Source organism: Typopeltis vanoorti, chromosome 5 (assembly GCF_054136105.1).
Source record: "Typopeltis vanoorti isolate ZY-2024b chromosome 5, IOZ_Tvanoo_1.0, whole genome shotgun sequence".
NCBI lineage: Eukaryota > Metazoa > Arthropoda > Arachnida > Uropygi > Thelyphonidae > Typopeltis > Typopeltis vanoorti.
The window spans coordinates 89,565,163-89,592,180 of NC_143553.1; the positions used below are offsets into that span (position 1 = coordinate 89,565,163).

Below are 27,018 nucleotides of genomic sequence, written 5' to 3' on the forward strand. Positions count from 1 at the left end.
ATAAACCAGAGCAGGAAATATTGGCCGAAGTATGGAACAATACTTCTATCAATTGTTAGGAGTCCGTTTCGTTGGCAAACCAACAACAATGCTGTCGGTTTGCCAACGAATTTTTTCAAATAAAGTATTAAGTGTATATAAGACCGGTACTCATTCAACGAATAATAAGAGTGGTCAGATGTCAATATTGGTGACAATCTTAACTGTTCAAGCAGTTTTTAATCTGCACCCACTCAATACTTATCTCTTTACGATAATTTACCAGAGTATTTTACTGATTTGTAATGCGTAATAGACTATACTTCTAACCATTTTAAAATGAATTTTTATACCAAGAATATTAAATTTGATTCTCTCCTTTTGAATTATAAGAGGATAAAATGAAATCCTGAAACACGTTGACAAATCACGTCAATATTAAAATTCCAATCCTGCAGATCTTGAAACAATATTTGCGCCGTCGTTTTTCCTACATAAAACTTACCCCGTACTTAGATACACACCATTAAGATGTCTTTGTCATTCGTTACGAGACGTGGCATCCATGTGGACCACACAATGCAAAGAAAGGATTGCACTTAATTCTGTTCTTAGAGCAAACGACGCGGAAGTCAGCGTTTTATTTTTTTTCTTGTCATAATTCAACAATAGCTCGCTAGGAGAAAGGAGGTACACCCAGCATTCATTGCGATTTGAATCTTGGGGAGTCCAAAGCAGTAGTTACGTAGTTCGTGGGAGACTTCTTTGTGATAGAAGACAATGTAGTGACATTGTAACCTAGTTTTGTAGTGAGTACAAATGCCGCTTTTGAATTGGTATATTTATTGGGTGGTGTTTGAAGATTTCTACAGCTGTGCATGATTATTTTTAAGTGACCAAACAAAGCATGCTAGCTTTGGTAGGTTTCTTTTAACAAGAAAAATAAGGAATTCACAAATACTGGCTATGAACTTAACTAGCCTTATTTATTCCAGAAGTACAAGAACCTATGGCACATCAGTGCCGTGCAGATGAGGGTTGAGAGAAATCTACTCCTGCGAAGAATTTAAGATTTATTTTAAAATAGAACGAAAAAATTGATAAACATGGTTATACTTTTCTGAGGTCACATTTATATCGGCATTTTTTCATATATAGTTCAATCATCCATTCATGTCAGAAGCTAAAAATGTAATGAGGTGGATAAGCTAAAAATTATAAGGGGGATTCCGTGCTGTGTCTATCCAATAACCAAGTTAGCCATCATAAACTGTCATGCACCATCAAGCCGTTCACCTTTTTTATTTTTCTTGAACCCTTAATGAAAATACTCCCACTTAAATACTGTCATACAACCTAATTGACCTACGGGACAAAGGATGGCATGTAAAATTAGTACGCTTGAATCTGGTAGCAAAAATACAATAAATGATGCAGAAAGTTAATGGGATTATAAGAGGGAAAAAATCAAAGAATAAAAATAAGCTAATTCATCGTAAGCGTTCAAATTTAAATAAACTACCAACAGGTGGGAGCACTGATGCGGTGAATTAGAAAAGATTGGGAGGATGAATGCACGATTTTGGCTAACACGTAGAATATTAACAGGGGCTTGTCACACGTCATTCTTTGCAATGTTAATTGAACCCAGGGGGGGAATTGAATGCAACAAGTACTAATCAGATAGTCTTCAATCGTGAGATTTTAAAGTTGTATAACTAGTTTTTTCTTTCGCACGCTCTATTTAACTGTCGCGAGACGAAAGCAACACTAAACATGACCCTTCAAGTCGGTACCGAAGGCCATTCTTTTCCTAGCTAAGGGGAGAAAAACAATACAAAGTTTTTTTACTTTTCCCACCTTCAAAAATTCACAGAAAACACATCGCAAACGTGTAACAAGCATTTGACAAACTGGAGTAGGTCACACTTCACTTCTCCTATTGAAGTTATTTCTTTTTTTAAGCTTTTCCTGGAAGCTCAGCACAATGGAGATGTTCTTCCTAGTTTCTTGTTAAACCAAAGTTCAGAGGACGCACAGGATTTAAAACAGATGAGATACATCTATCGAAACTGCATCAATTCTTGATTATCAGAGGGAAGTTAGGGGTTATATAATCGCTTCTATTTTGAAGTAATTCATTCTTTATGCAGGCACAATATTGTTCCCTTGTTCCCCGAGTAGCGATCTGCATACTTGACATTAATAGCCAACCAAGATCTGACATTAAAACGAACCTTTGAGATGGCCTCAAGTTAAGGCTTTTGTTATCCATCTACCTGACGCCTACTATTGTAACATTCGTGCAGGGGACTTGAACACCCCCCCCTTCTCTCGGTCATCACGTTCTCTCCATAAAGGGGATGTAGTGCAAGGTAAACGAACGCCGGTAGTGAACCTGCGTCATTATTGGACTTGTGCGCGCGCGCCACGAGTCTCTCCATTATGATTCAGCTTGGATCGGATAATGGCACAAGCCACTAACTTTCCCACACGAATGATGGCGACAGAAGGTCCCTAACGGACCTTTGGCAGGTGGGGGACGCTGGAGCACGCGACTCCATCAATTAGTCCTTAGTCACAAGTTTTTTGGTATTCAGTGAGTGACCGAACGAACCCCAATTGATTTGGAAGGAGGAAATCAGACAATACACGCCCACCGCTTTTGGGAGTAGTTGCAATTGCTGTTTGAATGTATAACATGCAAATTAAACTTATTTGACATGGTTTCTTGAGAAATTTTGAATTCAGTTGCATGAGGTATGCTTATTTTTTTTTTAAAAAAAAACTATCCATATAGATGTCCATACTAACTGCAAACCATTTTTTGGGAGTAAAGCGATGTTTACCATTCTCTTCAATGTTTGTTTTACCTCCTTACAATGTTTGTTTTACTCTATTTTGAATACGTTGTTTAAATCATCCCTTGAATGAGCAGTACAGACGAATATGTAATTCGAAGTGCTCCACTTTTTCCCGGATTTTCTATAAAAAAAAAAAAAAAAAAAAACAGCTAACACCTTTTTATTCCCCGTATACGGGGAGTAGGCGAGGCCATTTAGCCCTATCTAACTTTTGGAGACTGAGTGGGCAGTTCAATCTCCACTGGTACCCAATCAGAGACAGATGGCCCAAGGCTATCACTAATTAAGCGGTACGCAGTGAAGAGAGACTGCTCAAATGTGCCGCCATCTCGTGATCCCTAACACAATATATTTAATGTCTGAAATAATGTGGGTTCTACGGTCGATTTTCTTGAGTTTACAGGACGAAAAACCCGAGTTTCCGGGAGGAAAAACCTGCTTGCCCGTGCCAGAGATCGACTAACTCGGGAACCGGTCGAAAAAAGCTTAGAAAAATTTCCTCTAGTCGCCGACTAGACTCGAAACCAAGTCTTCCTTCGTTTTATAGAAAACAGTAAATTTAATTCACTGTTTTCTATAAAACAGTAAATTAAATTTCCCGAAGTTTTACAGCTGCCAACTGATTTATAAATCGAGCTGGCCGTTTCGATTTAAACTTGCATGACCTTAAGTACAAATTAAGGTTGGATTCTTTAAGGTTGTCTGTTTAGAATTCATTTGGCCGAAAGCAAATTAAGGCTGTGATTGTACGTATTCTCTTTTTTGGCTGACTTGCAGGAGGAGAAACCAGTTTCCTGGAGCGAAAAGGGGAAAAAAAAAGCTGGACACCTCTGTGTGAGCTCGCCTTCAGATGAAAAGCCCATACAAAGGCTCTTCGCGTTTTAGACGGAATTAACAGGGGTGTTTACAAAAGGCATAGATACGAGCCCCTCTACAGAGACTTCGCACATCTGCTTTTTCACAATGGAAAAGGTAGCCATGATTTTCACTCATCCGAATTATAAGTTGCAAACATAAGCGTGTTTTCTGTCCCGTCTGAGATGAACCTTCACGGTTTTATATGAAAGCAAGTTATCCTTTCTCCTACAGAGGTGGTAGAATTACGCTAAGCAGGCGAACTGACTAGAGAATTAATAGATAGCATACTGTCTCTGGCCATAATATGTGAAATTGTAGTCTTGCGAAATAAATGATAGTTAAGACACTGGAAAATGCAATGACTTAGATGAATGAGGAAGCTAGTAAAATTCAGTCTACCAGGCATGTTCTGGTTGTTTGACCTTAACTGTTCCCAAAACGTTTCAATAGATGGGAACGCAATCAGATTATCGGCTGCATTATGATCCTCCCTTGTTTTGATAACTTTTTTTTAGCATCGTGATCTCGTATGTACTTTTATTGTGAAAAGTTGGAAATAGTTACATTGCAAATTGATCGGGTCCAGACGCGCTCATCAACAAAGCAATCAAACGAATCCTTCACGGCTATTAAAGAAAGGTGGCTCTATCTCGATCTGAAAAGTTTTTTTAGGATGCGAAGAACTAAGGATTTGAAATAGGAGTAATACTGACCTTGAATTGTGATTTTAAAACAGCAAGTCTCTCCTTTCTGGCAATGTGCACGCCAATAATTTGAAGCAGAATTTAGAATCGAATCTTAACAGCTTTTAGCTGAATTGTTTTGGCTTTAACATTCCCTCCTGTCAGCCGAGTGATTTAGCCTTAGATAAGAGCTGATTTGCTACCGACTACATCAGTGGCTCCATTGTTAGTTTTCAATGTCAACAAGTATCTGTACCTGATAAGAATTTAATTACTCATGGTCATCTTGAATACCAATATTTTGTTGTCCGGTTTCTTGCTCTTCCCCAAACAACCTGGCGTAATGAAATCCTAATCGGATGACTGCAAAAGACCTTGCTTGATCCTCCTGTCTATAAATTTCCCAAGATGATTTGTGTTCAGTAAAGTTTCATTAGGAAGCTTACGAAAGCTTCCTAATGAAGTAACTGCATTCTTTCTTTCGTAATCCATAGGTGGATTCTTTATTAGGGAGAAATGACCATTGGTTAAAATGTAGTTCCACTTCTCCCCTACACAAATCATTCCAGGATTTACTGCTACATTCCTGACTACCAGAATAACTCAGTTTTTCAGAGTATCGCGGAGAATGAGCTTTCTGTTAGCAAGGGTTTCCTTATTAATTTGTGGAATCATAAGTTTTATTTTTCAAGACGTGAATGCATTGAATAATGCAAATTAAGTCATAGCAGTGCCTATACTTAGTCGAAGGTGATGGTTTTAAATTCTTGAAATATTTCCAAAACAAATGACACATAAAAGGAAATTGTGCGAGTAAATACAGTTGTATAGCTTACCATGGAAGTCTTCCTGATCTTTACTGAACAAACAGTTCGCATTTCATTCCCCAACATGATGCACAGTGAAGTATGCGGGGGGGGGGGTAGAAGACCCCTTCAGAGATGCCGACTCGTCTGTTCCGAAGTTGCGGTCGCAAGTTGGAAAATCATGGGGATGCACCCACATTCAACCAATCTTGTAGCGACTATGTATACTTTAAAACGGCCATAAACACTCCCATACTCCGTAAATATACTGGGGAATAGTTATATGATGGGGAATAAAAAGAAAAAACGTACGTCTTGAAGTGACCGCCAGCCAGGCGAAGAAAGGCTGTTGACCCTCCTTGTTCTTCAAAGCGTTACTTGTAAAGTACACTCGGGACAAACCCTTCATTATGTTCTTGGTTCGGATGGTTTTTACGTTAGAGGCTAGAGATCGCCACTAGAGCGTGGCCCCTCGTGACTTTTGCATCCCCCCATATAACCAGTGTAGTGCCTGTCCCCCGGCTTTGGTACGATACAAGAGATAATCTACCTGCTTTACTTTTCATGGGCAGTCCGCTCCTGTATTTCCGGGTAGATCCATATTGTTTAACCCATCAGTGTCTGCATGTGGGGAGCGGTGATAGCATCTGTTATCTCCTTGGAGTGCAGTTGCCACTAATTCCAGCCATAGATGACAGTTTAAGTTTGATAAGAATGCCACCCCAGGGATTAAATACTGCATTTCAAAGAGAGGGCTCAGTAAACGAAATAGGTTCTAGCAACCTAACTTTTTCCCCTGTTAACGAACGCATAAAAATAGACGAATAAGGAACTTAATGGAAATCGATGCAGAGAACTTTCTGTAATTTTCACACGTGGTGTATATATAACCTCTAGAATTTGGGATCAGAGAAGCGGTGAATCAAACCCTTTTCCCACTTCTTCAGAGTGACATTTCCGTCAAAACTACCTTTCTTCGGTAGAAGGGAGTGGCCACAACCACATTTCCTGCAGGATTTCTCCATATGACTGACCATCCTGAACCAGACAAGTCGACCAACTGCAAACCGAAGTGCTTCAAGTTACATGGAGTAATAACTACTCCCTGCTGGGGCAAAGAAAGGAGGAGGGCTACATTACTGCCCCCTCCCGAGACACCAGGGTGGTCTAAGTTGAAACATCCGCTTTTTCTTAAAGGAACAAATATTCAACTTCAAATATGAACATTCTAATTTGAGTTTTTTACGTCCTTTACTACAAGGAAAAAGATGGAAATATTTAAAACGCACTGTTAGTTTATCACTAATTTACTCATTGCTAACACCTAGTGCTGCCCTCTAGTAGAGTATACAAACCCACTGCTGATTGTTTACAGTGTCTGTTTTCATAGTATTGGGGTCAGCACATCAGTTTGAGAGGAAGGGCGAAATCGAGTAAATCCCGGTAATATTTATTCATTTTTTAACGTAAATAAGGTTAAAATGGTCTTGTTTAGCAGAGATTTTTTTCATTTGGTACTCCTTAATTCAACACCATTGTCAGTTTTTAATCTATAGACGAAGTACGGAATCTTTATGTGAACTGTGTCAACTTTGGGATGACTTCAATGTTTAAGCAGTCTGTACAGTTCCGGCAGAACCGCAGCATACAAATAAGGATATCTAGAACTAAAGCATTTCCGTATTAAAAAGCTTAAAAGAAATCCAGCAAATTCTTCCGGTTACTTAGATCTAAAGCTAAATGATTATGAAGCTTGGTTCGCTTTAAGACAATGCTACATCTGGCATTGTTTATCTATACAGTAGTGAGATCTTTAAATTCTCTTCGTAACAATTGAAACCCGATATAGCGACGGCTGCTAAATTAACACGACGAGTTTTAAGCTTAAACAGTCCATCAACTAACCGCAAAATCGGATCTGTCACGGAAGAAAAACTTCCAATTATAACTTCAATTTAACGAACACGTTGAAAACCTTTTTTATCCACAACAGCTTATTGTTAATATTCTCCCCTCCCCTCCGTTGAACTCCACACTTAGCAAAGTCTAATCGAGGGTCACAAGGATTTTCTTAAACCTTTTTGAGAAAAAAGACCTGCAAGGCAACAATCGCCTACCATTTGACGATTGAAATCGTGCTTAATTAAGTTGCACGTCTTATGAGAGCAGTGACCTCTACGATGGTTGAAGTACGAAAATTATCGGGTTGATAGCAGACCCCGCTGGAAAGCTGACTGCAACAAATGTCACCATTTTATGCCATTCTTCGAAATAAGAATAACATCACTACTTTCGTTAGATCCGGGCATTGTTGCTATGGTTACGTGTAACGTACACTGAACCGAAGCGATACTCTTAAACAATTAAGATCCCGAAATACTTAGAGGGTCAACCAGACGACCGTTCTGTATCTCTACATCGACCTGGTTTTTCAGATAACGAGATGGGGGGGGGAGGAATGAAACGCGTTCGAGGTGACAATTACGGAATCGCCAGCGTCCACATTCCGTACCTCTTGATAGTCCCGATAGAGCGCGCGTGCGTGAGCCAACGAGCTCGGATAACACATTCGCATCTGTTGACCCGTTGCCGCTATTCTAGACACGATCGGGTCTCCTTCGCTTTTTTGAGTTTCCGCTCACGTAGTTACCAAGGAGGAAATCTGTAGACGATCCTCGAACTACAATTTGTCGCCACCGCCCCATCTTCCCTCTGGCTTAGCGGTGGAAGAATCCGAATTCACCCCACAAGAAGATCCGAACGAAGATTGTTTAGCACCGACCGCATGTAACCTGCTCCCTCCTTAAAGACTAAGTTTACGGCGCTTGTGCGCCGATAGCGAAGATGGGTCAAGGTTCATAGCCTTGTAGAAACGAAAAGTGGGACGCGTACGAACATTCGAGTAACCATAACTGTCGGAAAGACTGCGTGCGGGAAAAATATATGCAAGGCTGTGATTTAATAGCCGTTAATGTAATAACCATTTCGGAACGGTTAATGCTTGGTCAGGTTTGGGTCGCTAAACACGTAGTCGCCTCGACCTATGGAAAACGCTTGCGATGATGGCCTAATTAAAAAAAAAAAAAAATAATTGGAAGCCTTTTCTCCGGCTATTGCCTTCAAGTTATACTCATAAGGCGAACTCAACCCCTAATGTATTTTCTTTTTCCTTATGTCACACGCATTAAACTAATTTGTACCAATAAATTTAGGGTGCCAGTGTCGAGTGGAAATATTTTCTCTAAACGTCTCTACTCAGAAGAAACTGGTCTTGGAAGAGTGGAATGTTGCGCTCAAACATTTTAGAGTAGAACACATTAATGAACAGTTTCCAAACCTAAATCCTTAGGATGACGTCATCCTGTTCCCTGAATCAAAGCGCTGCTCCTTCTGTTCAAGGTAAACTCAACTGAATATCGCAAAAAATAAATCTTTCAATTTAAACGGTCAGTTACATTCTGAAATCTTTAATTTTGAAATTTAATTTACGCCTGAAAAGAGGAAACGTTTCCCTGACGGATGTTTATCCCGAACACTGGATTCACCACAGGTCAACCAGAACCCAAGAAGTCGTTTATCTACATTAATTCCGTGGGACGACAAAACGGGTGTAAATCCCACAGTATTACTCGCCCAAATTTCTTCTCTTTTGGACGCTAGTGTTTCAAGTTCAAAGGTCAAGCGAATCTGGTTTGCGATGCACCTGTCCCTTCTCTTTCACGTTACCGCTCGATCGTCTATTTTTTTTTTCCTGTCCGAGATTACCATAACGGCGGCAATTACTCCGCCTGATTAGCACATGCCAAGTGGCCACCTACTGCCTTCAGATGCAGGTCGACAACCTTCGCAGTTGTTACGAGGGTCGCTACCGTAGCCTTTTAAGTGCTTTCTTAAAATGTCTAGCTGGGAAACCTGTCGGAAGTGAGGATTACACATAAAAACAAAGACAAGTTTTTTTTTTCTAACGTAACGAGGAAGATGCTACTCAAGATCCCTGCTAATTTAGCCGGTGTGCCATTGAAGTCGGCTAATTTCTTCCTGTAACGTTTATCTGAAATATCGCCAGCTTCCTTGTCCCCCCCCCACCTCCTCCTTGTTACCCTGCTGCTGGTTAAATTGGAAGCACTTGTCTACTGCGCAGATGCCTTTCAAGTAGGTTTTCGCCGAGCACGTGGTTTTCTTAGGCTTCTCATACGTTGCCTGTTAAATGATCCACATCCGTTGATCGGAGAAGAGGGTAATGGACGACTAATTGTGGGGTTAATTTTTTTCACTAAAAAAATGGCTAAACAAACCTTAACAAACCTTGAAAAACAGCACGTACAACCCACACAGAACAATGACACGATCCTTATCTAAAAGCAACGTTTTTGTATTAGACTTCCTAGAGATTAATCTGATAGCTTAACAAGATGTTCAACTACTGGACTTTATTGCAATAAACAATGCTTGAAAAACCTTCTGGGGGGAGCTAAAATACTCCAGCAGTAATTCCTATTGGAGTAGCGGTTAAGTTCCCGCATAGAGGGAGCTAAAGAACAATAAGACAGTGGTGGTGAGCTTCAGACGTTAGCCATAAATCTTAATGCTCGCCCAGAACATGCACAATGGAATGTGGTAAATTATTTGAGCTTTATCAGCTCAGTAATCCCATTCTTAAAGATTCGTTGCATTTTTTCCTCTCCCAATCACTTCCGCTTTAGACATTTTTCGAAGGGTCTTTGATCATTACACGCGATTGTCAAAGTAACATCTGACTTTCCTCCGAGTCTGATTTTTTATTGATTTTTCTCCTCCCATAAGGGTTCTAAAATAGGTTTATTGATGCGATAATTTACAATAACAGAACTACAAAAATGCTCGGAACTTTGTCCCAGATTTCTACAGGCCAATACACAAGTTACTCGAACTGAAGCCATAACGTGGCACATCGACTGCTAAAACTCTTGAGTTTAGTAAGGATTACTTTGAGGGGATTTTAGCATTGATACTAACTTGCTTATTTTGTGGATACCCTTCAACTTAAAGCAGTAGGTAGGAAACATTCATTAATTTCATAGGGGGGTGTTCGTAGACAAGCTAGCTTGTATAATGTACGTGAAAGGTTCGGATACCTTTCGCGATTATGTACGCGCAAGTCATCTTAGTTTTTATTACACACACACACACACACACACACACACACACACACACACACACACAGATCACTTGAATATCTGATAGAGCTTAAAGCAGTGTGGGAACCATTGGATTAAAAAGCTGAATGCAGTTTCTAAGACACGCTCCCAGACAGCTGAACTGCATCAAGTGCCGTGGTCTCTCCTGCGGGGTTGACACTTGCAAGCGATGCATATACCCCTTTGGGAGGGAGAACGGTGATAAGGAGTTCGGTAAATAGTGGTCAGCACTTTCTTGAAAATGAGTTGAATGGGGGTGACTAAACACTACGAAAACCGGTTTGCAAAGGGAATAGCGAAGTATAGTCGACGGATGAAAATGAAACCAGGTTGGGGGGGGGGTTATAATTGAGCATAAAGTGTTGCATTCGGTGGTATTAAAACATGGGTAACTTGGCAATCAAAGTATTAAATCACTCGCGTCTTCCCCCAGGAAAGTCTCGTCTTATGAACACTTCTCCCCAGTCGAATTTAACTCAAAAGAAACTTAAAAGGTGAACAAAAATATCCGGAGTAGAATTAGAAATATTCGGAGCGAAACTTAAATATATTAGACCTCCATGATCTTCATACTGATCAGCATCGGTATCAACCCATAATTTAATCTATGGCTCGTGAGCTTTCTAATATTTTGCGTGGGTAGTGTATCTGGAAATTGGCATCCTCAGTCTTAACCAAACTAATTTCCCGTCTTGTTCAAAACCTCATTAATTGTACTCACGTTTACTCCTAATATAGGCTTAAGGGGAGAGGAACAGTCGGGAAATAAAGCAAACGTTGCTTTGACCTACAAACATGGCAAAAATCAAAGCGTAGCATGAACTGGAGAAAATACCTTATTGTGCACAATGCAGCCATTATGAACAACTCTTTCCTTGAGAGGATTTCATGCGAAACGATACGAACCATAAACACTAAACGCTGGGTCTGTTATAGTTCTTGAGGTGACCTTGATATCTCTCGATACATGTTTGAATGCTTCGTAATGGCAAAGCTGCAGGCGAAAAGACTTAATTGGATCTCGTAGCTTATTTTTAAATGGACCGAACGTGTTTCTGGTAAATGACTTTGAATTCATCGGAAGAACCAAAAATACGTTAACACCTCCCTCTTCACAATTTCAGTGGGGCACAATAGACACGCTACAAGGTCGCATTACGGCAACCGTAACTCTCAGATGGAGGGTAGAGATTGAGCACATTCGTGACTACACGGGGGAGGGAGGGAGGTTGAATTGTCCACAGATAAATGTCATTCAAACAGGTTTGTTTGTCCTTATCGTGTACACCAGTTTAAGATTCGGAAGAAATGGTTGTTTTGCCATAATTCGAAGCAGCAACGGAGTTTTCTGGTTAACGGGTCACTCGTTGTGTTGTTGCGTGATGTCAGGATTTACAATTAAGTCGTCGGGGAGGTATTTTTTCTACGTAGAATTGTCGTGTAGCCGATGTGTTTCGCAGCATTTTAAATGAGGGAATTGTTGTCGCAAATGCAATCAATCGTGAGAAATGATTTATCGTACAGATTACCTGAACGTCCCTTTGCAATTAACCCCAAATGACACGGAGACTCCTGTTAAGTTTCTAGCGTATTTGTTCGGTTAGTTTCCGAAGTTCTGATAGAACAAAACTTCCGTGATCAAATTCTGTATTCATTCCGTATGGAATGGGAGTAAACACCATTTGAGTGTAATAACTTCAATAGAATCCTTGTCGGTGTGCTACTTAATTAGCTTAAACATTGGACATCTTTTCCTCCCAAAATGTAAATGAACATTGCTCCAAACACGGAACTTTAATAGTGTAAACTTGAGTGCGTTAGTCATAAGCACTTATTCAGACTATTATTTCACTAATGACTAACCTAGTTTCGGAAAATCTTTAAAGCAGCTTTCATTGCCAAATAACCCCTTCAAAAAAAAAAAAACTGAATTTTAAGTAAGAAATGTCAAGGTAACTCATACAGAAAGTTTAATTTCGTATGATTTCAGGAATTTCTGCATCGTAGCAGACCATCTTAGCATTGAACTTACTGGGATATTCTCTTTAATAGGGTTCGTTTCTAAGATAAAATTTTTAACTTCGGACATTTTTCATTTCTATTGATAACTTCTGATTTTCACTGTTAGACGAGCATTTGGTAATGTCTATTGCCTGTTGTTTGCTGAACCATGAAGACCAAACTGAGTTAATATTGAGACTACAGACTTCAAGAAATCAGTGTGCATCGTCTCCCTCCTAACCCCTTACATGTGCTTAAACTAATTGATTTGTTTTGAATAATTTGCGAAACAGATCTCTCATCTTTATTTTTACTCTTTATTACACATCTGTGATGCAATCTCCGTAGTGCAGTTGCGGTGATATTTTTCGTTGGGTTGTGGAGACCCAACTAGTTCGAAGTCTAAGATGCAAGAACCTTCGTTAGCATCTTTCAGCTGTGACTTTCACAGGATTTTATTGCCACAAAACCAGGCAGATCACACGGTTCAGATATTGATATGATCTTCATGTTTTCTAAAATTCTAACCCATACAATCCCTGGTCTCATTCACGTACAAGAACATTGCCTGCTTTTTAATTTCTTAAACGTTAAGATTTGCATTTCCAAATAATCCTATTTTAATCCTTGATTTTTACCGCTGTGTTCTATTTCAGGAAATCTCCTTGTGGTCAAATGCACTTTGATCTAGACGGATGCAATTTCACTCAATGGATTACATCAGCTAATAGACTGTACATTGCCATAGCAACAAGAATAGCGAGATATCTACACGCGTGCTGTCATAGACAATGATTTATATATTCTGCGACTTCACTGCATGATTATTTTACGGTGTATCCTTGGTAATTTTAAACTAATCTTCCATTAATCTCCCCGTCCAGGTAAAAAGTCGTATTATAAATTTCATTTATTTTAGTATGAAAGTGTTTTGGGATAATTCTAGGTTCTTTATGTAATTCCATTTGTTTTCATCTTGATTGGTGTTGGAGCTTGCCAACAATAATTGTTCTAACCACGTGATTGCTATCAGATGCAGCTTGTTTAGTTAGAATATTTAACTTTATTAGACGAGTTCAGTAAACGATTTAAAAGCCTGAAATCTTCATATTAATCCCGGAAATCAGTTAATTACAAAAGATTTTTCATTCTAGTCTATTACTGGAGAATAGAAGAGTAATAACAATGTTTTAAACCACGTGTTCCTAAATTTCATTGACTAGAACGAGCTATAAAAACTGCTTATTTGGCTACCGTAGTGTCATCACACCTTGTGGAATGTAGTCTAAAAGGAAAAGAACTATTTACACATGACAACGTTATGGGTTAGACATGCCAGTCTAGGTAGGGGATTAGTTGGATAATAATACTTGTCAGACAGTCTGTTCATTAGTGCGTTGTCACACATACAAGGTTAGGCTTAGCTGATACGTCTTGTTTTTTTATTCTCTGACAATTTCAGGTAAACTTCAAATGATTTTTCTACAATTATCTTTCTCTTTCGTCTCTTGTTTTTCGTAATTAGCCGTTGCCACTACCTATCCAGTCTGTCTCCCAACGAATACGTGAAAGTATGTTCAAAATAACACCTTCCCAGAGTTCCGCTCTACTGGCCTACTCAACAGGTTTTAGACTTAAACCGTCGGTTTTTGGAAGCAATCATTGCGTGACACTGGTGGTCATAGTTACGGGTGACTGCATTGAATTGCTCTCTTTAATGACCTTTTTGAGTCCTCTACAATACGGAGAAGGGATATTGTGCAGAGAGAAGTGTGAAGTGTTACTTTGTTTCCTTTCAAAATTCTGTTCAGACATTTTAGGCATTGCTCATTCTGTCTGTGTAAACTTAACTGGATTAATATGAGAGTTGAATTCAGCGAAGATCACGGTCGGTCGATTAGCAATGATTTTTCCACCCGAATAAATGGAGCATGGAAAATATGGCGCAATCTTGCTTCAGTCACTCTGACATTGGTAAGTGACGAACAGGACAGGGCGGAGAAGCAAAATTAGCTTCAAGAGAAGAATACTAAAACTTGACGTGAAAATAATTATAACGTACTTAATACAAAAGGAATATTTCACTCAAAAAGAATCGAGTGACGCAAAACAGTCCAAATTATTTCAAATATTTCACCCACTTTCAACAGTTGTAAAATCCCACTCCACGAGTTGAACAAGTGAAACTCAGTTATGTGTCAAAATGTTAAAACAGTAACGTTTTGGTTTATCCATATTTCCGTCAGAATATATAGATCTGGTTCACCGGAGGTCATGATCATAAGTACTTCCATTTTGATGTTTAGGACTGCTATGTTAGGCAAAATATTACGTCTATTTTACGTAGAACTTACGAACTATGCAGGAGAATCTGGCTTTTCCATATTTGTCTAAACAGTCTAGGATGCAATTCTGAGTTTTTTCAAATAAAATATTAAATATTATGCATGAATACTTGTGGATTTTTATTAAACAGCAAAGTGGGACGGTGCACGTAACTTTCCCAAGAATGCTTGTTGCTATCCAGAACAAGGTAACCTGCGTAGCGTCAACCAATTTTCAACTGACTACAATAAGGTCTACATTTGGGAAGTCGTACGACAACTTTATTGCTTCAAGCAACGTTCAAACTGTAGAGTAATGGGGAGGAAGCCTCCCAAGAAATCGTTAATAACGATTAATGTTAAATTGGATATGGTAGAATGGAAATGAACGTTCACAAATCATTGACTTTAAAGAATGTATGAATTTCGAAATTCTAATTGGCATCGATCGGTATCATCCAAAGTGAAGAAATATAGGTCAACAAATCGACTGTAGCGCATCAGTAACATCTCAGATGTTTCGACTCCCATTAAATAAAGAACTAATTACATTTTTCCTTTGCCTGGAAAAATGTTCATAATACACATTACCTACACTAGATGGCGCTGATGGTAAATTTCAAATTTGAATTAGTAATCTGCCTAACTTCGGAAATTATTATATAACAAGCCAGAGATAACATCCAATGAGATTATATAAAATCTAAATATGCACTTCCTTCCTTACCTAGACTGGCCTGTTCTTGTAGAGCGACTGGCAAGTTGGGGAAAGTAGGGGGAACAGGAACACATCCACCCACACTGCATTATCACGACACCCTCCTAGCCCAGTGCCACGGTCCAGTGTCAAGTTGAACGTCCACAGTCGCACGCTCACCAACTTTGCTCACAGACAGGTAGCAATTATAAACGAGTGAAGCTTGTGAAGTTGGTAGTGCAGAACGAAGGGTTGCGTCTGTATCCTATTGGAACATTAACCCGCGGGTTTGCCTTGAAGTCAGCTGTTCCATCAGGGGATAATGAAAATTTCTCCCTCCCAACTTTCATGATAATCCAACTGGTAGATACGGCAACCGTGAATTGTCAATGACCTTGATAAACACGGCCATGACCCGGGGGTGGAAATATCCTTAAAGTAAGGATTTAGAATAGCATGAAAAATATTAGAGTATAAAAATGCCATAGTAAACAACATAATTCTTGGAAGACGGAATTAAAATCTTCTGTCCTACTTATTGTCCACATTGGCTGTGCACAAAGTAGTTAAGTAAATATCAGATGACACCATTTTATCCAAAAATGGACATTCGCTATCTTAAGTAGGATGAAAGTAATACTGGTTTTCTAAGACCTCGTTCCCCATATATGATGTAACTCCTATGCATGAACTAATTACCACTCCAAATAGAAAACAATTTCCGAAGTAATTTACCTGCATACTAATTATAAGTTGACATAAAAATCTCATTCTAGCTTCAGAAACCTATTTCCTTCAAGTGGTCACTTAATCATGACATGATTGACGTCAGTTTAGGTACATTAATTCCTGCCTATGGATTTCGCTACGTTAAGACTAATGATAAAATATTGACCAACTCCTGTAAATGTCGCTTCACTGTAACAACTTCTATCTGAAGCTAGTTAATTTGTCCTTTAAGCCTTGTGTAAATCACCTCTTCAGTACCCTCTAGTAAACTTCCCTATTTCCTCCACCTTTTTGGACACACTCCAATAAAAATGTAACTTGTAAGACAATGTCTATTGTTCATCTATGCTCGACCATGTCCATCCGGTATGGTTAAACATTGAAGGTCACGCAATTTGGACAACATTAAACTTCAACCATCGACGTTACAATGCTTGGCTTCTATTGAATATTTGCTTTCATTCACTCTTCCTGTTCGCGAAAAAAAAACAACCTAACTTTGTTCACTCTAAACACATTACGTAAAAATGAACAGGAAATCCTTGTGGCATAACCAGTTTTGTGCTTTTAGACAAGCAGGATGGACCCGTTCTATTGGATGACTTTTTTTTACTGTGGTACGAATACTTGCACATCCTTCCTCTAAATGCTCAGTTTTTACAGTAGATCTCAGTTGCTCTCCGAAACGAAATCCATCAGTTGTGTTGACCCTAGGCATACATCGAATTCCATAAACCTATTTTCTATATGAAGTGTTTGGAATCGAATATCCATCCCCTGATGTTCTTGACCTACTTTCTCTTTAGATTACTAGTTACATGCTGGACTGGTAATCAACGGTTGGGAAAAAAAATACTTATTTTTATACTGGAACATGCCACTGCTTAATTATAGATTTCTCCATTGGGTCAAATACAGCGTGCCCTTTTTAACCAGGAGTGAAGGTGAAATGCTTATGACCTTTGACAGTGGCGCCACCTGACCTGGTAAAGTTTAGTTAGGTGTCGGTAATTGATACTTGTATGACCATTCGTGATAATTGCATTTTTGCCAGAAGTAATTTTAAGTTTCACCTGCAAAACCAGCCACAATACACGCATTTAATAAACATAAAACTGCCTCGTGGCATTAGCTGCTTCTGTGCCATAACTGCAAGTAGCCAATAGCAATGTATTCGTATGTAAGATTTCTCTGAAATTCAGGAGTTTTGTATTTTAGTTATTTTGGTTTAAACCTGACCAATTGCAAGCTTTCACAAATGTTTCGATACTAGGGTACAACTGGCCGTAGTATACATGTGAAAAACGTCTTACTGAATAATGAAATTCGAAGAGAAGAAACCAGTTGGGATTATCCACGAGTGTTTCATGTAATGAAACACTCGTGGATAATCGTGGAAAATGCCACTAAAGGAAACACCACATCAATTCGAAGTATCCTATTTTTAAATGTTAATGCTTTCCCGAGTAACTGAGTGTTTAGCGTGTTCTCCAAGCAGGTAAGTATCCAGTACTGGGAGCGCACGTTTTAAATGTCTTCACTGTGCGATGAATTTCCTTGTCCAGTTTGACTCGCTTTATTTTGAGAAGTTTAGGCTCTTGAGTTTAGCCCACCTATGGTATTTAGCCAAATGTATTATAGGCTACCTGTTGAAGATTCGATTCACAAATTCTTGAATTTGAGGATTTTCCAGTAACTTCGATTTAAAAACAATTTCGCATTCACAAAAGGTTTAAAAATATCGAAGCTTGTAGCAATCCAACAGGTTCTTCGCCACTTCTGCCTCCAGTAGGTAAGGAATCTGTCTCACCCACAGTGATATGAATTCGCAGCCTATGGATAATAGTGGCTGTTTCAGCCACTCAAGCCGGCGATTGAATGAGGGGGGGCGGTATTCTTATCTCAAAGGCAAACATTTAAGCCTACCGATTCAGAATTTTGGCTCCTTAGTACATGGTCTGGGCATAGTTAAATGCGAATTTTAATGCTTGTAGATCCAACAGCAAATTTAGATACCGCGCAATCTTCACGAAATGTTGATTCTTTGCCAAGTATCTGTTTGCAATTACTGAAACTGCACCCTTTGATATATGAAGCGTCGAAAATGTAGCGTAACTGTTTTCTAAGCATAGTAATAGATGCAGACATCTTGAGATAACAACCCCTTCTTCTGGCCGTTAAGAATACATTATCGACCGCTTCCCAAAGTGTACCATAGTCGAACAGCTGAAAGAGCATCGCGTTTTATCACGTGTTTAGACATGTATACTTCAGTATATGAACGGAAATGCAAACTTCCAGGCAATTCCTATTAAATGACGTACTTATGAAAATCGGCATCTTCTCCAATCATTTTAATATCGCTGAATTACTGAAGAAAAAGAGTTATTGTAATATTGTGTTCATCAGCGTTCTGTTGCGATCTTAGTTGCATCCAATGACCTTTTGACCTTTATAATGCAAGCACGCATTGCAGAAAATGTACGACTTGCGTCTCTGGATAACTTATTTATTAACCACTAATCGTTTCGATTAGCCGATACAGTATTGTCGAACACAAGTTTCCCCCATTCGTAACAACCTTCCCCCTTTCACTAGTCGCTCATGTCTCGCTTCTAAGTAGTATTCATTTCCAGCCGTTAGCACCGAGAATGACGAAACTAAATCACACTTGGCTCCAACTTCCGTTCCATAAGACGTTACCATAGCAACGTAGAAAGACAGGAGCTCGAGTATCTCCCAAGAGTCCAATAAATTCTTTATTTGTATGTGAAGAACTGAGCTACTGTCAGCAAACTACCGTCGGCAGCAGCATTAGTTTCTCCTTTAAGAAAGCTCATATTCAAGTGCGAGAAAACTTCTGTCTTATTCACACTATTATTGATATCGATTTCTTTTTTTTAAGGAAACCAAAGCAGCCTTTTGGGAAACGAAAGGTTTGATCATTCGCGCAAGCATGAAGAGAATGGGTTCTTGAACAAACCAAAGCAAAAATCCCGACAATCCAGATTCCGTCGGATTTTTAAAATATGCTATTCAAGAGGTACTTATTTTTTATTTCGTCCTAATTTAGTGTTAAACTACTTCAACAATACAATATCACGTGTTAATTGTTGGAATGCTGTATAATAAAACTGCACCAAAAGATTTGTTGGGAATATGGTTCTTTCACCTGATTGGAGTTTTTTCATTGGTTTAATACGGAAGTCAACTTCTATCGGTAGCTGATCTATCACTTTAGATGCGGACTCATTTTCTCGTGAGTAATCTTTCATGAATGTCAGGATACAAAGGGAGATGCAAAGGCTTCTACTGAGCTTGTATACAAACGCTCTTTTGAACATCTCCACAGAAAAATCGTTTAATGAATAGCAGAAGTAAAAGACTTTTCTTTTAAAGGACTATAAATTAACTTTATTAATAATTAAGGATGTGGAGTGATTTACAGTCTTGAAATAACTCATCTTTTGTAAGAGGTTAGGTCACGAACAGCGAGTATCCGCTTTTTCCTGTTATCTGCCACTCGAAGACTCCTTCGTGACAGTTCCTTCATTTACAGCTGTGCTCCTTATTTATTGTCTTCCGGATCCGAGTTCTTTGCACTTAAGTTAATATGGACACTAAGAGGTCTTTGTGCCAATATATAGTCTTATTCAATCGTTCACTTTTTGCCGAAGCCAAAATGAACTCTTCCTCTAGTAGATTTGTGCAAAGCTCACATCGGAGTACGATTACTTAATCCTTTTTCTCCAAGCAATTTTGGGTCTAAAAGGCAGGTTTTTGTCTCACAAAAGCCAACTGGACCAGCAAAACTGGCAAATACGCAACTAATTTAGTTGTAAAGAACTGAACAGGTTTTCATGTTCGTTCTATTTAGATGCTTAAATTCTTTCAAAGTATAATCTGAAGCTTTTTATAGTTTAATTTTCCGATCGCTTTGATCTAAAATTATAGTAATGAAGAGCTAAACCTTCATCTTAACTTTGACTCATGAAGAGGCAGTACGTAATATGAAGTGTTGCAGCCTCAGGGGTACAGGTGACATTTTAATAAACTAGAATAAGTTAAGTCAGCTTGAGTGGTTTTATCAATCTCCTAAATCCACATTCACAACTTACTCGAATTTTTTTAATACTAAACAATTCAGTCGCATATCCTCCCCAAAAATGAGATAAGATTCGAACTTAATGTTTATTTTTACTTTTATTACTTTAGATTTAAAGCGTAAACAAGTATCTGTTCAATGCCAAATCTACAGCATCAGAGAATAAAATTACAGTATGCAAATTTGTTTGGAATTTGGACAAGATGACATTTCAAAGGATTCAAGAGATTATCAGGATCTGGAATGCTATAAGAATAGATTAAAGGACTATAGTGGGTCACACGGAATTTTATATTAGAGGGGAGAATTTTCAATAGATGGTGGGAAACCACAATAGCCCGTCGCCGGGAACCTGAATAAAAGGGAGTGAGTAAATCCTTATAGTGTCGGGGATCAGTGAGTGCATTGACGGCGAATAACTACGGCACTCTTAAATTTGACTTTGATAAATAACTGATTTATGGAATTGGCATTCATTCCTCTGATCATTGGCATATGAAAATCAGTTATTTGTTCATTTATAATTAAAAAAAACTTCCATAATTTATTCACGTAAACCACCTGTGCCGAAGGGACTAAAGATTGTCGCACCATTCACAATCTTACCAAGCATGGAATTATGCATCAAACGTTTGTTCGGCTATGCCACCCTAACAACTGTACAGACCCTAGTTAATAGGGACAGCCTTGACATGTCAGAAAGTCCTTGATAAGCTCTATTGAAATGCGTTGCTATAATACAACACCTGAAGCTATTTTGCATCAGCTTCATACCCACTTAGGTTGTAAGTAGTAATCAGTCAAGTATAGAACATCGCATGGATCTGACAGGACGACGCCTTGCAATTCAAGTTGGATAATCTGCTATGATATACACCTGTCAACACGTGCCGTTAAAGTCTAGTAACAGAACCTACCTTGACCTGCTGAGTATTATTACAAATAGCGTTATTAATAACTGCATAGTATTCGAAATAAGTAAATGTTTTCCCTAAAATATCTTTTGTTGCTGTTTGGTAGTCTTACTACAGTATCAATATTCAACGTAAATCTTTTTTTTTCTAAGGGAAGTTTTTCTTGCGGTATCCCCCTTCCCTGGTAAGAAAGTGTCAAGGAGCCTTAAGATTTTCAGTCGTATCTGAAGTAAAAACCCACTTCATCGGCGGGAGACCGGGGGCACACAGGGAGATAGCAATGTTATCTCGCCCGTTAGCATAAGTACGGTGATTCTTCTATAAGAGCAAAAGAAATGCAACTGAAAAAACATAGCCTATTTTACCGAATCCAAGGACAGATATGCACGCAATCACGTGCTAGAACAACAAAAACTTGGTTTCATCACAATTGTTGGAATAAGATTTGACCCCTTTCCCACTTCTATTTCAGGCTGTTTATCAAATAGTGTGTGTGTGTAACCCTTTTGGTTACCTGAGGGCCGAATGCGAGTAAAATAAGCCATAAATAGCCATGCTGTCCATGTGAGTCACTCCCTCCTGGTAACGGGACAAGGAAACCACCGACCTAATCCTAGATATGTCAATGTTTTTGGTCAAAGCTCCGCCTTAATTATAAATGGACTGGTGTCGTTAGCGTCCAGTCCCGTTGTTCCGAATGACGATATGGCGAGAACTGACGGCAGAGGTCACCTGACACTCGTCCATGTACAGCGAAGCCATTAATTGTTGGCCGACTTTACTTTTCGTAGTTTGCTATTTCTTGGAAGTTGTAAATTACTGCCAACTAAAATCCGAGTTTGAAGACTTGTTCTGAATCACAGTCATTCGGAGAGGAGGAGAATAGTTAATAGCTTTCGCTTGCCCCAGGAGGAGCTGTTATCACGATTGGTCCCAGTAGCAGCTAAAATTTTTTTCGACTCATTTCGAAGATACTGGAATAACTTAATCTTGTTCTCTATTGTAGAGTACTTAGTTTGCAGTTGCTGGATGTCTCCTTTAACACAACTTTCTAGAAATGCTCCAAAACTTGCATTAAATTTGTATTTGTTAAAAGAAAGGCTTGGTTGGTCATGTAAGTGCTCCTCCGAGGGCTTCAAGTGTTCATCTTTGAGGAAGAAGTACAGGTTTGAGAGAGCTACAGGATTTTTTCTTTTCTGACCACTGATTTAAAGCAATTAACCCATCAGCCATCTTATCTTCTATAAATTCAATTTATTTTCGAGAGGAAAGAATAGAAATTTGGGCACTCCAAAAGCGAGTAAAAATAAGTGTGGGGCAAAAGTAATCTAAACCTTCCTGATTTTGTACCTGGGAGGAAGAAAGCATTAACTGCCCCCGTGTAGCGTCGGCCATAACTGCTTGTACGATGCTTTGAGTGCAGAGCACTTCTGAGTCAAACCTGCTGTATGACACATGGTCATTGCACTCGTGGTCAACTTTCCATCGTTCGGACATTAGTAATATCAACCTGTTTCTTTTGAAGCAGACGGTTAAAACGTGTACCGGTGATCGTTCAGTTGAGTTCAGAGGAAGTGTTTCCTAATGTAAAAACCTGTTGATCATCTGTTTGCATAACGTTTTTCTATAAAATAGTTGATTGTCAATTTCTGTACAATGTAATCCTAAAACAAATTTAATCAATCAGCGATATAGGGTTGGAGCGAAAAATCTGAATTTTACTCACTCGAATCATGTAAAATCAAATATTCCCTAAATATAGAGAATATTTTACTTATTGCAACAGTAAAAGTGTTCAGGAAAAGCACGCATAAACTTTGTGTATAATTATACGTACATCAGAACAACGATATGTCATAAAGCATATAAACTAATGTCGATTCATGAAGGCGTGCAAATATTTGTGCAGTTTTAAGGCGATATCCAATAAATGTAATCGGGCTGTACATATATCCAGGTTCAGTTTAATCAATTTCCTGGGTTCCTTCTGAGTACCCGCTATAGATTCATTTCTTCAGATACAAACTAATTCATCGCTTTACATGAAGTCACTTATTCCTGGATGGTCTTGGCCATTCTTGGTTCTAAGATCAGTTTGTTTGGTTTGTGAAAAATGTCCATTTAGCATCCCCAATTCCTGAAAACATGTTCGTTAAATTTCTATCGACACTGTCGAGAATTGAACCCCACCCCTATTTCAACCGAAGCAAGCGCGAATTACGTTGTTTAAAGTAAATTTCCGGAGGCTTTCGCTTAGTCCACATGCTTAAATACTACCCGACTTGGAAATCTGATCTAGATGAGATTTATTGTATTTCTTCTCCTTAGGATTTATTGCAGTTTTTTGTCCTTAGGTGGTTCGTTATAGTTTGAACCATGGCAATCCTCGTTTTCGTCTTAATATACTCTAAAATTTTTCTTTGGACATTCCAGAAATGCTCGATTTTAATGAATTAAATTCCAATCACTTCCGGTCTAACAAATCTCATTTTTGCTTCGCCGTAGCAGTTGCTTAAACCAGCTGTTTAAGCAGTAATTTCAGGTCATCTGGGTAGCTACGAATCGCAACCTGCTCCATCGCTGACGGTCTTCAGTCTTAATGTTTCTAACTACCTTGCGCAATGCTCCATGGGTCTCTGCTTCCTGTTCGTCATTGCATTTCGAACGAAAACTGCTCATTCCTCTCTCATTACCGAATGTCCCAAAAGCTCTTACATCAGGCTTTGTGGCGCCTGTTTGGGTTTTACTGAGTTAGTGTAACCATTAGTCCGAATCCTGGTCGGACTAATCGCAGCTCAAATTAATGTTTTCCCAACACACTTCTATACTGAAGAACGAGGGGGGGTACGTTACTAAATGACCAAAAACAGCATTCATTACGAGTATACAGTCACGACACCCCATTCACTAACGCGTGGGCGGACACACAATTCACCCACCTACTGATTCCTTTCCTACTAGAATCGGATAACTTTGTGTTTTTGCTTCGCACACCATTGCATTACACCTACGTGATCAACCCTTTGAAAGCCTCTATAGTACAGTTTGTATCCAATACTATCATCACTGATTTACTCCAATGCATCTGACAGTCATGGAAAGTTATGCAATACGTCATGTGAACTTGTGCATTGTCAGGAATGTTAAGTTGCCACTAATCATCTTTCAGGCTTGTATACAATTGAAATTAAAGGTATCGTGGAAAACTAAGTTTCATGGGCTTTAAAAAAGGTGAATTAACAGGTCTTATACGGTGGTTGTCTGAGTTATTCTACGCGGAAACTTAGATGAAAAATCAGGTGTCCAGAAGACGATTTCATCCATCGTTATGTATGCAATTCTACCAAATTGTAGGAAAATAATGATTATTTTCCAATATTTATTAGTTTTTGTTTTTTACGTCGCGAGAAATTAACTAGACTAAGCATTTTGAGGCTCATTCTGAAGATTGGTTTTGTTTTCTACAACTCAACTGTGTAACTTGGACATCAGTTCAAGGGTCAAACACTGAAGGTAGGATTCCAAGACTGCCGAATCAAATTCGATGAACCTCTTGCACTTCAGTTTTTCTTGTTTATCACTTTTGTGATTTCGATTTAGGAAATTAAGTTCGCATTTTAATGCTTGCAATCCATTCCAAAAAAAAAAAGCAACTCCACGCTCCTTAACGATACATTTCAATATTTTACACTTTCATAATCGCTACGACTTGAATCATCCTTCAGTTCATTACAGTATATCAACTCTATCCAAATGCCCTTTCTTAATATCTGCCACTTGACCCAGTGAGGTTAAAAACCCGCTTCTAAATGCCTCGTTAAGTTTGTCACTACGTTATACCCGATAATAATCATTCACATTTATTTCCTGGAAACGATGGAGTGTCAGGGCTCTTCTACTGTATTTTTCTTGACCTAAAAATGCTTCTGATAATTACTTCGAAAGTATTCGAATAACAAATGCCTTCTGTTTTGGTTAAATTATCTTGGCATTCATCCAGAATTGTTTTTCAGTAGTAGTTCCACCTATCAGTAACTATTTTTCTAGAATAAAAATATCTAGAGGCAATAAAAGTAATCTAAGCTTGTTTTAATACTTCGGTATCCACATTGTTAAGATGCAAGTAGCGCCACGTAGTAGAAGGATTTTGAAATAAAATTTAGCAGTAACGAATCTAACAATGGTAAATTAGTGGAATTTACCATTGTTAGATTTTATTGTAGTTTAAATATTCTTTAAACACAGCAGAAATCTCCAAATTTTTAATTTGGAGATTTCTGCTGTGCCGTTAAGTTGGAACAGGAACACTGCTCTGGGAATTATTTTACATCAAATGAACCGATTCTATTTTTGATGGCAAAGAGCTAAAATGAGGAATAAGTTCTGTTTCCTCTGGAAAATTGAGTTTTTTTTATTACTGAAAGTCACGAATGGTAGTTAGCATCCTCACTGAAGTGGGAATGGCAAGATAGGAGTGGAAATCATGCTGGAAAATACTTCTTTCCAAGGCCATGTTCATCTTGCGTGTAATATAGGATGAGATGTGCAGCCGTCCTGGAATAGATCACTTAAGACCCGAATATTTCTGAACTTTAGATTTAGTTCTAAACTGTAAAGCAACTTGATCCTCGCATATAACCTTAGAGATAACCGTTCTGTAGCACCCCATGTTAAAGAGGGAGGGGGATGGGAAATAACCCGATCGGTAGCATCAGCAGCTGTCGGGACCATAATTCTCCTGAGTCTACACTTGAACCCTTCGTGGGAACAAAGCCTTTCCCTTGCTAGGTAGGCATTCATGTATAAACACCTGCAGGCCTCTCCTCTGTATGTGCTTCGAGCAACGTCTGCAGTGAAGCTCGACCACCAGAGGTCGCCACCACCGAGCCGCATCAGACTGTAGCGACGTATGAGCGATTGGCCGGTTCCGCCTGTAACACTGCGATACGGTTGGTGCACGAGCGCCATAGCGGAAAGGCTGACGTCTCTTTCCCTCTCTCTCTCTGTGAAGCCGGGGGTTAAGGCAGCCTTTTAAGGCTTTGTATCAACCACTCCGTGTCACTTGGACCAGGTGGTTGCCAGTGGACGTGCAGTTTTAGTGTATAATACCCCCCTCCGTCTGTCTGTTACTATCTGTGCGTGCGTGTTGTTGTCGTTGGACACGATGGCTCCGGTACACGACTTCCGTCATGTTGAGCTCGACAAAATTGGCCGAGGAAAGCGGTGAGTGTATATGATAGATGTTAGAGGTCAGTAAATTTTGAACAGTGGGCGGAGAATAAGGAAAGGAATTTTTATATTTTTGGAAATTTGGAATTTTTATAGTGAATTATTTAATCTCAGTGATGCCTAACTTGTTTCCGTACAAACTGGTTTTATTGTAGAATAATCCTCAGGGGTCATCAGTAATCTTCCAAGAAACCTTTTTTAACTCCTGTGCTTATTCTCGTAACTGAAACGGAAATAAATGAGTTTTCTCTGGTTCGTTTCACTGCTAATGGGAAAACTTCCATATTTTAAGTTCCTTTTAATTTTTATTCATGATCATACCTCACAAGTAGATATTAGAATAAATTAAAGTATTTTCTAAATCTTTTAGCAATACTAAATATACTTATGATAATAAGATGGTGAACTTCAGCCTACTGAAAGATAAATCGCAGGAGATTAAAATTCGCGTTTTAAGTGACAAACTTAAAGCACTTAATGCATTTTTGATAAGATTCGAACGAAATTTGGGATGCTGTTGAAGCTTAGCACTTCAACAGCATCCTAAATCCATGAATATGGAGCACCTTGTAAACACTTAATTTTTCGTTGACATAGGCAGTAATATTACTTCTGAATTTTTCTGTCGGATATCCATTTTGTTTCCATTTCT

At 38.8% G+C, this 27,018-nt stretch overlaps 1 protein-coding gene across 4 annotated transcripts in view; it reads left to right on the forward strand.

The window, feature by feature from the left end:
• Positions 1–27,018, forward strand: part of LOC150106637 (microtubule-associated protein Jupiter-like) — a 97,366-nt gene that overhangs the window by 52,875 nt on the left and 17,473 nt on the right. For 2 of the 4 annotated variants that reach the window (XM_090393234.1, XM_090393237.1), the window contains exon 1: positions 26,080–26,360. The exons of the other annotated variants lie outside the window; for them this stretch is intronic. In XM_090393234.1, coding sequence (XP_090249360.1) covers positions 26,302–26,360 — 59 coding nt within the window. In that variant the 5' untranslated portion in view covers positions 26,080–26,301. Of the gene's footprint in view, positions 1–26,079; positions 26,361–27,018 lie in introns of those variants that run through there. 4 annotated transcript variants of the gene reach the window in all.